At 36.8% G+C, this 12090-nt stretch overlaps 1 protein-coding gene across 2 annotated transcripts in view; it reads right to left on the reverse strand.

Annotated features, from left to right (window-relative positions):
• The window catches only part of LOC131053408 (LRR receptor kinase BAK1), a 55882-nt gene extending 44128 nt beyond the window's left edge, over window positions 1-11754 (reverse strand). Inside the window, exons 1-2 of one of the 2 annotated variants that reach the window (XM_057988018.2) lie at window positions 11606-11753; window positions 11265-11480 (exon numbers count right to left, since the gene is read on the reverse strand). In XM_057988018.2, coding sequence (XP_057844001.1) covers window positions 11265-11370 — 106 coding nt within the window. In that variant the 5' untranslated portion in view covers window positions 11371-11480; window positions 11606-11753. Of the gene's footprint in view, window positions 1-11264 lie in introns of both variants that reach the window. The other variant, XM_057988017.2, reaches the window with a different exon arrangement.
• Window positions 11755-12090: the final 336 nt, after the last annotated feature.

The following is a 12090-nucleotide window of genomic DNA, read 5'->3' on the forward strand; positions in this document are numbered from 1 at the left end:
AGCTGTTTCAAAAAATTTGTTCTGGAATGGTCCCAGCTGGAAAGTTCCTAAAGTTGGTGTCGCTGATTTCCTTCCATTTTGAAATAATCTTGGACTCTAGAAATCCTTTCATCTCATTCTTAATCTGCACCTGTCGAGAAGAGCTTGCAGCCTTGCTAGATTCTACCATTCCTAAAAATAACATTAAAATCATCATAAGGAATTTAATAAATTTATGAAGAAAGAATTGCAGCATGTAAATTCCCAATTTGGAATTAAATAGAACCTCTGTGAACAAGAACTTCTTAGAAATAAATAAATTCTTTGCTTCTAACTTTTCTCCACCTCTCTAACTTCCAATTTCTCCAAAAACCTATGTGAGAAATGAATTCCAATCCATCGTTTCCTTACCAAACTACTAAGTTGGCGAAAGGTTAAAATTGGCAATTGCATTTAAAATGCATCATGTTTCTCTTGACAACTTGTCATGCAAACGAGTCCTATTGTTAACGTTGAGTTTGAAAATGGAAATTTCCATAATTTCTTAAGTTATGTGTCATAAATGTGGAATATCCTCTTTGCATGTCACCAACTCACTGATCGTGAAAATCTTTCCATTTTGAATTCAAAAGAATATTTTGAAAGATTTTCCTTTCCTGAAATAATTTTGTCGATTTTGTCCACTTGGAAAGAAATCCTATACGTCTAGATTTTTGGAGAGAGAAAATTCTTAGAGAGAATATTTATCCGGGAAGAATTTCTCATGTTTTGAGTTCATCTTGTTCTGGAGGAGAGTTTTGATCAATCCATCAGCTTTCCTATTTTTTAGGAATTTTTCCTGTTTTGAGCTCTGGAATTTAGGAGAGAAAATTCTCTCTTGATCAATTTTTCCTATGCCTTGGAATTTCTTCATCTTGAGAAAGGGAATTTTGAAATTCTTCTCGTGCCTTGGCTTTGAACTTTCTTTCCTCCTTAGGCGCTAATTCACCATGATGGAGGAATTTTACCTTGGAAGAAAAAAAAAATCCTTCTTTAGCCCTGTTTCGTGCCCATCATCTTGCTTGGGCGTAATTTGCACATAGAGGAGGAATTTGTGTCATGGAGAAAAATTCCTCCTCAACACCTTTCTAGTGCTCCTCTAGTTTGGGCACCAAATCCACCTTGTGCAGGAAAAATGTGTTTGGAGGAGAATTCCTCCATTACCCCAATCTAGCACCCATACTCATGACTTGGGCCGAATTTGCATGCTATGGAGGAATTTTGTTCAAGGAAGGAATTCCACCTTGAGGCCATTTTGGCACCCATTCATCCTTTGATGTGCATTTTGATCAAGATGAAGGAATTTTAACCAACTTGGAAATTCTTCTAGACTTGTCCTTTTTTTCACCTTTCTAGATTTGGATGCCATATTCGGAATGAAGTGGATTTTCTTGCCTTAGGAGATTTTTCGTGCTTTTCCACTTGAGGAAAGAACTTCATACTTAGCCGGTTTTTTCTAATCAACCGTCTGCTTTTTCAACTTTCCGGATTGTTGTGACGTATTCACACATCACCCCATTGCAAATGGGGACCCCTGCTCTTTGCTTTCTAGGGTTTGTTTTCTAGGTCTTTTAGGGTTTTGTCTGTTAGCCTTTGCGTTTTGAGTGTCGCCAAGGGGATCACCTGGATAGCAGGTTCTGCTTGAGTGAGGTCAAGTTGATAAGTGATGAAGTCTGGAATGTCCTGGTCCTGAAATTTGGCTAAGTCTGAAAGTCCTGATCCTGAAATTTGGCTAAGTCTGGAATATCCTGATCCTGAAATTTGGCTAAGTCTGGAATGTCCGGATCCTAAAATTTGACTAAGTCTGGAAACTGAAAATCCTCTAAAAACTAGATTTTGCAATATAGCTCCTGGAGGTCTGAAACCACTCTCAAACATCCTGAAAGTATATATGGAATATAACTTAAAGTATAAGAAAGAAGAAAGATAGAAGGAAATGTCACTTATACTCCATAAAATTATCCCGACGGAGAGTTCAAAAAGTCAAAAGTTGCTCCTGACCCTTTCTGAAGGTCCAAAGCGAATTTCACTCCTGACCCTCTCAGGAGGTCCAAGGTGAATCTCGCTCCTGACCCTTGCAGAGGGTCCAAGGCGAAAATCAACCTAGGACTCATTCCTTGCCTTATTTGACCAAATTTTGATTTGCAAAGCATTTTGTTTGGACTTTGGGATTGATTGAAAACCTTGAAGGAAATGATGGATTTTGGCCAAGATTAGGAATTTCGCTCCTGACCCTTGCTGAGGGTCCAGAGCGAAATTCATTATAAACTTCATTTGCCACCTGGTTTGAGCTTGAAACCTTGTTCCTGGCCTTGAAAACGATCTTACCTTGCCCTGTGAAGTGATTTGAAACTTGAAGATTGAGTAGTTTAGCCTAGATTGTGAATTTCGCTCCTGAACCTTGCTGAGGGTCCAGAGCGAAAGTCTTATTTGAGCCTATTTGTCACTAATTTTGGCTAAATTGTTATGTGCAGGGTCTCTTGGAGTGAAGGTTGAACATCATTAAAAGGTTTGGAAGCATGCAAAATGATGAATTCTGGACAAGGAAGGCAATTTCGCTCCTGACCCTTGGAGAGGGTCCAGAGCGAAATTCCCAATAGCTCTCATCTTGCAATGAAAAAAGTCAAGTTTTAGGCATGAGTGAAACAAGTACAACTTCCTTTTGCCTCCTGAAGAAGTTTTAACTTTGAAAAATGAAGGATTTTGCCTAAAACCAAAATTTCGCTCCTGACCCTTGTTGAGGGTCCAGGGCGAAAATCTTAGTAGAAGACATTTCTTGCCTTGTTTGGTCAAATTGAGGTGATTTTGAGTTTGAAAAGGGAAGAACCAAGCCTAGAAAAGGAAATTCGCTCCTGACCCTTGCTGAAGGTCCAGGGCGAAAATCCTAAAACCTATCTTTTCCTCCAAGTTTGAGTGAAGCTAAGACTAGGCATGAGTTTGAAATGATGTTGGAATTGCCCTAAAGTGAAGAAGGATTGTTAAGAATGCAAGTTTTGAAGGCAATTATAAAAATTGCTCCTGACCCTTGGAGAGGGTCCAAAGCGAATTTCCAAGGTTCTCTCCTTTTTTTTGTAGAATTAAGGCAAAATCTTGCTTGGATAGGAGAAGGATGTGATGTGTTATGCCTTAGAGGCGATTTGAAGTCTAAAGAATGAAGGGATATGTCTAAAACCAAAAAGTCGCTCCTGACCCTTGGAGAGGGTCCAGGGCAAAAATCATAAAACTAACATGTTCCCTTCAAGATGGTGCTAAGGCAAGGTTAGGCTAAGGTAGAAAAGACCTCCAAAAACATGATGAATAATGATTTGCCTCTAAAACTTGATGATCCTGGGCTAGGAAAGAAAAATCGCTCCTAACCCTTGCTGAGGGTCCAAGGCGAAAATTTGAAAAACCTCCACTTTGCCCTGCAGAAACAAAACAAGCTTGAATGAGTGGATGAGGAAGGACATTACCTAGTGATGAATGAAGTTTCCACGAAAAATGATGATGGATTGAGCCTCAATTTGCAAAAATCGCTCCTGACCCTTGCTGAGGGTCCAGGGCGAAAAACTTAGAAAGAGGATTTTTTTTTTTGCTTAGTTTGGAGACATAAACATGATCTTGCCTGGTGCAGAAGTTTTTTGATAAGGAAATGAGGATTTTTAGTCAGAGTTGCAAAAATCGCTCCTGACCCTTGCTGAGGGTCCAGGGTGAAAAACACCAAAATCACACTTTTTCTCCTAAGATGGATAGAACTAAGACTGGGATTCAGTAAGAGGACCTATTTGAGATGCCTTGAAGAAATTTTGAGCTTTGAAAAATGTCAATTTTGAGCTAGGGAAGAAAAAATGCTCCTGACCCTTGGAGAGGGTCCAGGGCGAAATCACTAGCAAGCTTCATTGAGACCTTGATCAAAAATTGATATTTTCCAGTTTGCACTAAATCACCAAAATTGCTAAATTTGAGACATTTGGAAAATTAAAATTCGCATTAATTTAAAAGCATTTTGCATTTAATAAATTAATTTTAAGCCTTTAAATAATTAAAAAATCCACCTTGGAGGCACTAAAATTAATTTTTAAAATTAAAAATACAAATTGAGCGCTCAAGCACATTTATTGGCTTTTGCAAGCAAGTCGGCCTCCTTTTTAATGGATTATTATCTTATTTTATTATTTAAAAAACTAGGTCAGCCTCATGGAAAGAAGGTGAGCACTCTATTTAATAGGGGGGCATTGTTTCAAGTTCAAATCATTCATTCATCCCTTCTAAAGTGCGAAATTGAGGAGCGATTTGAGGAGCGAAATCCAGAAGATTGAAGGCGAAATTTTGCTAAGTGTGGAGACTAAGGAGGGTGAAATTCTTTTGAAGACTAATGGAGGCGCAATTCATCCAAGAGAGGGCTATGATTTAAACTTTGCCTAGCAAAATCCATTTTTCTTGCATCATTTTCAAAAGGTCTTAGAGTTAAGTACTCAAGAGGAGGTATGGCGAAATTATCCTAATATCCTTGTTCAAGACTTGATTTTTGGGCACTTTTTTTAGAAAAGTCTAAGTGTTGATTAATTAATTAGGAAATGATAACTCTAGATTTATCATGAAGTTTCCTAATTAATATCTTAAATCTTCCTTTTGAGTCTTATTTTCTACCCTTTAATGCTCAGGGACTAATTTTGAAATGTTATGTAGGTATCAAATGGCGACTCCCAAACCCGGAGGATCTGCAAGTCGGCAGGCCCTCATCAAAGAAGATCCGGTCCAAGACAAAGATGATCTCTTCCAGCTCAGTATCATCAAAGAAGATCAAGCAAGGATAAGGGCGACCTCTTCCAATCTAGCATTCCAAGGCGAGGTACATCATCATCCTGCACATCAAAGACAAAAGAAGTCAAAGCAAGGGTTCGTTGAAGAAGCAGATAGTTTCAGAAGAGTTAATTAAAGCTAGCTTCTCAGCATCATCGAATTGGATATCTACCAAGTTGCAAGTGTTAAACGAGGTGGCATCCTAGTCATTGCTCCTCCAGTCGGATTGGTCCACCTCAGCATGTCCAGATTCAATGTACCTAACGCATGGGAGGTGGCACAAACTTCGATGTACCTACCCCAGCTATCCATTGGTCAAATTTTCCAGAGAAGACATGTGTCCAATTAATACAATTATTTCATTGGTCAGAATTGAGTTTGTTGTAACAAACCCTAATTAGGGTTTTCATTGTAGAATCTTGGCCATTGATCTCAAATTGATCTTAGCCATTGAATTGTATTAAGGGCACTATATAAGCCCCGGCTCTTCATTTTATAAAGGCTAATAGAAAGTAGGGAGTGAATAGTTAGAATAGTGAATTAGTCAGTTAATAGTATAACAATTAGAGTAGAGCAGAGAGAGAAGGCAAAGATTGTTGCCAAGAGGTTGTTGTAAAAGACTTGTAAAGCTTCATTGAAGAAATGGTGAAATTTATGGGTCGATTCAACAATTTGCATGGTCTCTATACTTCTCATATTTGATTTCATGTTATTAGATGAGTGGAAGAAATATGTTTGATTGATGGTGAAATTCGTATATCCATACTACTAGCAGTTTGTTGATTGCAGACTTGCCTTGTGTAGTCAACTGGAATCATTCAGCTTAAGCTTAACTTCGATTGTCGCTTCTTCATTGATATGCATCAGCCTGATGGTGTCTATCCCTGTAGTGATGATTTGAACATCATAAAGCTTTCCTTCGAAGATCGCACTAACCTTGTGGAGATGGTCCTGGGATGTCAAAACAAGACTTAGTTAGAATTTCATCAAAGATCATTCATTGCTCCTACATTCTTAGTATCAAAATTAGATCCTTTCCTCGCCCTCGTCTTTTTTTTTCTTTTTTCAAATCTAAGCCAGTAAAATCCTATGTTCCAGCAATATTCAAAGCAAATCAGACATTTAGTCATCAAGTGTAAGTCCCCTTGTGATTCCAGCAAATCACATCATACCACAGAGAGCTTATCCACACGTAGAGATCCTACAGCAAAGAACCTTGAAGTCATCCCGATTGATCCTTTTCGTGACATCTTCAGCACTCGGAGACTTTATTCAAGAGAGGATAAGGTACCTTTAGGTATTTTATTCTGTGTTCGCATGTGCTTAAAAAACAAATCAACACGGATTTAGACATTGACTTTCAGGAATGCTCTACCTTCAGTGTTACGACCACTGCCTAAGATGGACCTGCCAAAAATAGACTTACTAAAAATAGTCAATACTTCCAAACATCATATTAGGGCAATCCAAGATAGGGTGACACTAAAAATAGAAACTTACTAAAAAAAGGAACTGCTAAAAATAGTAAGTTTGATTTTTGGCCAAATAAAGAGAATTTGTGATGCAATGAGACTTACTAAAAATAGTAAGTGCTCAAAATTTGCTCAAATTTCACTAGTAACTTCCTTGAAGGGCTTTGATTTCATTGCAATGCTCATTTTTTCCAACACCCTAAGGAAAAGACCTCAAACCTAAGTGTGAAGGGGAATACCCCAAAATAAACCAAACGAGCTCCAGCCTTAGCCAAATTTGCTCAAACAACTTGCAGACTTGATCAAATTTCATCAAAAACACTTGCAGACCGAGGAGACAGAAGGGAATGTTGTGAAAAGACCCAAAGAACCAGAACCAAAAGACCAAGAGAACCCAAAAAGTAGGGGGTCCCCATTTGGAATAGGGTGATGTGTGATTAGGTCACAAGTAGTCCCTATTGCTACCCCTCTGCAAAAGCAAAGGATCACGGAGATCCAAAAAAAGGAACTCTAGTCAAAGCAAAGGTTGGATAAACTTAAAATGGAAAAGCCAAACATAACCAAAACGGTGCAAACAAAGATTAGGGAAGCTACCAACAACTCCACAAGGAAGAAGCAAAATATCAAACCACTTCTTCAAAGTCAACCCATTCAGGACTAGGGACATCTTCTCTTCCTTCGCACTCCAATACACCTTCGTCCTCCACAACATCACCAATGCAGTCCATCAAAGACTTCTTGGCTCAACAAAAGCAAATTCAATCGATTGCCTCACCATAGTTGCTCCAACTCCCATTGGTAGGTTATCTGGTGAACATAGGTTGCATTTCCCCCTTCCACAAGTTTCAAATGGGAGACATACTACACCAAACAACAAGAGAGGGGATTTTAAAATGACATGTGGATAGTTCGGACCAAATAGAGGACATTATGAAAGAAATTCAAAGCAACTTTCCTCAATTACAAGAGGACTCCTCTCAACCATTGGCGGTGCAATTGAGATCATTGGTGGATGGAGTCATAAACAACACAACACTATAGAAAAATATGACACAGCAACAAATCCTGGCCGAGTTGCAAAAAACAAAGATGGATGAGCAAAGGAAAATGTGTGCCACTACCCAATCCACTCTAAAATCTCACATTAGCACACTAAAGAATATAGAGGATGACATCACGCCTTTTATCAATTTTGTTTACAATGGCATACAATAACAGCTCCCATGAAGGCTCAAATGCATCAACTAGAGATACAAATACCCCAAAAGGCTACTATGTATGATGCTCTCTAGAATATAGATGGCCAATCCCAGGTGGAAATTGAAGCATTGCATGTACAATTCCAACAACTCCAAGATCAACGAGATCAATCACGACACAAATTTCACCAAGGGTAATAATGAGCTTGCAATTGGCACACATCACATGAGTCTTTTAGGAGGTCCAATAATTAGATCAAACAATCGAAATTTCTAACAACCTTTTAAGTTAGAGCATCTACTTATGCAAATTCAAGTGCAAAGTCAACAACTACAACAAGCCAAAATAAAATGGGACAACAATTTTTATGTACAATAGAATTGACTTGAGGACGAGCCAATGTTTTGAAAGGCAAAATGTTATTAGCAGAAAAGGTGTAAGGGCAGACACAATCAACGCTAAACCTACCGCACTCCACTGCAAAGAACTTGTGGAGCTTGAGATTGAAGAGACATCATCTAGGAGAGGGATAGCATAGATGGGTCATGTCCCATCCACTAGATATTTGTATAATGAAAGATATATGTAACAAAGTATGTATGGAAATGTAAGAATAAGATGCATGTATAGAAGATAGAAAAGATAGTATAAGATATGTGTATATGATGTAATAAAAGATATAAGGATGAGATGAACGATACCAATACATTGTAATTCTATATATTCTATGTTATGTCTATTGAATATTGCATGCCTTCGGTATCTGTTAACTAGTTAGTACTCTATTCAAATTAACTCCTTGCTCCCTTTGTATGACTAAGTTTGGGGTATAAATACAACACACGAAAACTAATTGGGGCTCAAAACTTCAGTTTGTGTTTTCCCATTTTTCTTGCTAACAACACAATTCCACTTGCATTCAACCAATTTGCCTTGATCGAAATTTGCATTGCACCATCAACTATTTTGGCTTGATCGGAATTTGCATTTTACCATCAGCTATTTTGGCTTGATCCATTCTATGATTTGCTTATATTGTAAATTGGTTGGCTAGCTACCAATATCTTTGAATGTAATTCCATTGTCCTCATTCTAGTTTTTGTATGCTCTTGCCTTACCCACATCAAGAACTTGGTGATCAAAAAGAGCTAGGAGATAAGTGATCCCAAAAAATTTATGTGAATTTGAGCTAACACCCTACAAGGGTTATTACATTTGATATATTTGCATTACATCCGTTAATTTTTGCATCCTCTTTAACAATTCAATGGCTTCATCTAACCTCTCTACCACATTGACAATCCCTGTTAGAATTCAAGCAAACTAGAGCAATAAACAATATCAATTATAATGTAGAATATAAAAGCAAAAATAACAATTCACAACAATACACAAATTTAAAATGGTTCATCCAATGTGGACTACATTCATAGAGAAACAGCCATGCAGAATAAAAAGTAAAAATAAAAATTCACAACAATACACAGATTTAAAGTGGTTCATCCAATGTGAGCTACACTGACAATCCTTGTTAGGATTCAAGCAGACCAAAGCAATAAACAATATCAATTATAATGTAGAATACAAAGCAAAAATAACAATTCACAACAATACACAAATTTAAAGTGGTTCACCCAATGTGGTCTACATCCACAGAGAAACAACCATCCACTTTCTTCTCTTATCCAGTGATGAAAAAATTACAATCTTGGAGAAAAAACCATTGCTATTTGCTATATCAATGCACTCACACTGCCTCAAATCTGTCGACTTTTTACATTTTACAGCCACTTAGTATCAAGTCTTTTTGGCGGTTTAAATACCAAACTAACAATTGACTCTTTTATTAAATAATGGGAAATTTTTGCACTCCCCTGTTAATTGATTTGGGGTGAAAACACGGCTATCAAAGTCACCAAAATTTAAGCCTAACAACAGATCAGTCGCCACATACCAACAATCACAACTCAACCGACACCAACAACTCTTTTGCATGTTATTGTAAACTATAGGTTAACAATCTTTATGTGTGTGGCTACAAGTGAATCTTTATGTGTGTGGCTACAAGTGACTCTAATTGCACCACATAGAACACACCTCACTCTAATACCACCTAAGGCAAGGTAAGATCCAAGAGTCCAATGGAGGACTATCACACCAAGTAGCTCATCTCAAAACACAAACACAAAATAAAGGATCTCAAAGATCACACTTTATCGATATGCGCAAACTGACTACAACTTAGTGCACAAGCCTACTACTTGGTGCAAAGGCCTAAAACTAGGTGCAAGACTCAATATCAGAAAAACACTATGCTAAAAGATAGAACTTTTCTTAAGCAAGCAACCTCTCAACATAAGTTCAGGGATGCCAACTTATATCCAACATAGGCTTAACAACCAGCTCCAATCTCAAGAATTTAAATTACAATTCCCCTTCCAGTCTCTATCTGTCATATCCAAGTAATTATGGTTTAAAATATTTTTTGATATCATAATGACGATTTTCAAATATCTATACAAATGTTAATTTTTTCAAACTTTTAAGTATTTTAGTATTTTACATTCTTTAAAATCACATATACATTTTATGAGTTTCATTTTTAAAAAAATCATGACTATAAGTCTATATATATGTATATCTTCGTCTCCTAGTAATTAGGAACTGCCAGAAATAAATCTTTGTGGAATCATAACCCTAAAAATAATAGGTTATTCTTTGTAGAATCATAATCATTAATAAAATTTGTACAATTCCCGATCCATTGCATCTGCGCTATCACTACAATAATCACTATATCTATTATAATGATTACTATATTTATCATGGTTCTCAAAGCATATGTGCTGGAAAACATTGTCTAAGTGACCACAAAAAAGGGGTCTTATTTCACAGTTAATCTATCGAGTTGAGATTGTTAGATTGGCTACAATAGGGTCAGTCCAGTGAAAATGTAAAGGTTCGGAGAGCCTTGTTGCTATGATTCAGCCTACTATACTAATTGTAATCAAAAAATTAAAAACAGGGCCATGGTAGGAAATGGAAAAATTAAAAATTAATCACTTAACTTTCACCAAAACAAATTGTCCTTCAAAATCAAGGGAAAAAATGTCAAGACATTAAAGAAAGTAAACCTTCAAACCAAACTAAACTTCAAAATTGGGGAAAAAGAATCAAGATTATCCTTCAAACCAGATTGAACTTAAATAGGATGAGCTAAAAAAGTAATTCATGGAGATTTCATAGTGCAAGCCTATATTGAAATTCTTATGAGACATGTCACATATTTAAATATATAAATGCTGAAAATTTAATTTGGGTTTTAACTGCCACATCTTATTGTTTGCGTAAAACGCTCAGTGGATATGAGTAAGGCCAGTTACAATGAGGAAGACCAATTCCTGGGCGGATTTGATAGAAGAGATCACTGGTAAGCGAATAAGATGTGGAAATTAGATGTGGCCTAACCCAGCAAATGATGATAGGTTAATTTGCCGGAGGAGATATGCTCCAATCATGGCAAGGCAAGTGAGTTATATGTGGCAACCCCAATAAACGAAGTCAGATACAAGTCCCTGGCTAAATTTAACAAAAGAGATAAACCTTCAATGAAAGCAATTAAATTAGATGTGGCATACTCAGCCGACCAGACCAGGTACAAGTCCTACATGAATTTAACTAAAGCCAAGCACATCTCACAAGAGGAATTCACCAATTTAAAATTAAAAAATTTTGAATTTAAATATTTACGAAAGAATAAAAGTGAAAACGTAAAAGGAAGCAACAAATAACCTTCGTCATCGGCCAAAGCTCTCTGCGGCAGAAGATGCAGAGAAAGAAAAAGAAGAAGCGGCAGCAATTGCCACCATATGACCGTGGACGAATAACTCCTCCTCATTACTCTGCTTTCATTTTCCCCTCCCTCCTGCCGCCAAAGCCCGCTAGAAATTGACCCTCCCGCCCACTAAATTCGAGCCGCTCGGCTTCTCTTCGCCATGGAACCCGCCGCTGAGCAACACAACAACAGAAAATCCCAAAATACAATTTGAGGAGAAGAAGTATAGAGCCATTGTTTACAATGAAATTCAAAGTCAATTTGATGTCAAATCAATGCAAATTTTTAATCTTCTAACACGAGAAAAACAGAAGGATCCTGTGGTGAAATATTGTTCTACTTTCCCTTTCAGTGTTGAACAACGTTCCCACACGCTTAGACTTGGACTCGTCAACGTTATAAATTCAAAACAAGAATTCGCTGTTTCGATGGGGATGGACTTTCCCAGCACGTTCGACCAATTTTTTGTGATAATATTTTTTGAGAGCACGTTTGCCCATTTTTTAATCTATGATCTATATATTTTATTGTTTTTATCTGGGTTAGCTGACATTTTTGGACTTCATACGAGGAATTCTAAATTATATAAATGAAAAAAAATTGTTGTGTATATTTGGAAATTAGTTTAATTCATTGAGGTATATGTTTGTACATATTTGAAAATTAATCTATTTGATTAAATTATGTGAGTAATTTAATGAAGTTATATGTTTCAAGTATCATAGTGTTACAATTTAAATATAATATTTGATATTTGAAATATATAATTTCATTAAATTACTC

Source organism: Cryptomeria japonica, chromosome 10 (genome assembly GCF_030272615.1).
Source record: "Cryptomeria japonica chromosome 10, Sugi_1.0, whole genome shotgun sequence".
NCBI classification, from domain to species: Eukaryota; Viridiplantae; Streptophyta; class Pinopsida; order Cupressales; family Cupressaceae; genus Cryptomeria; species Cryptomeria japonica.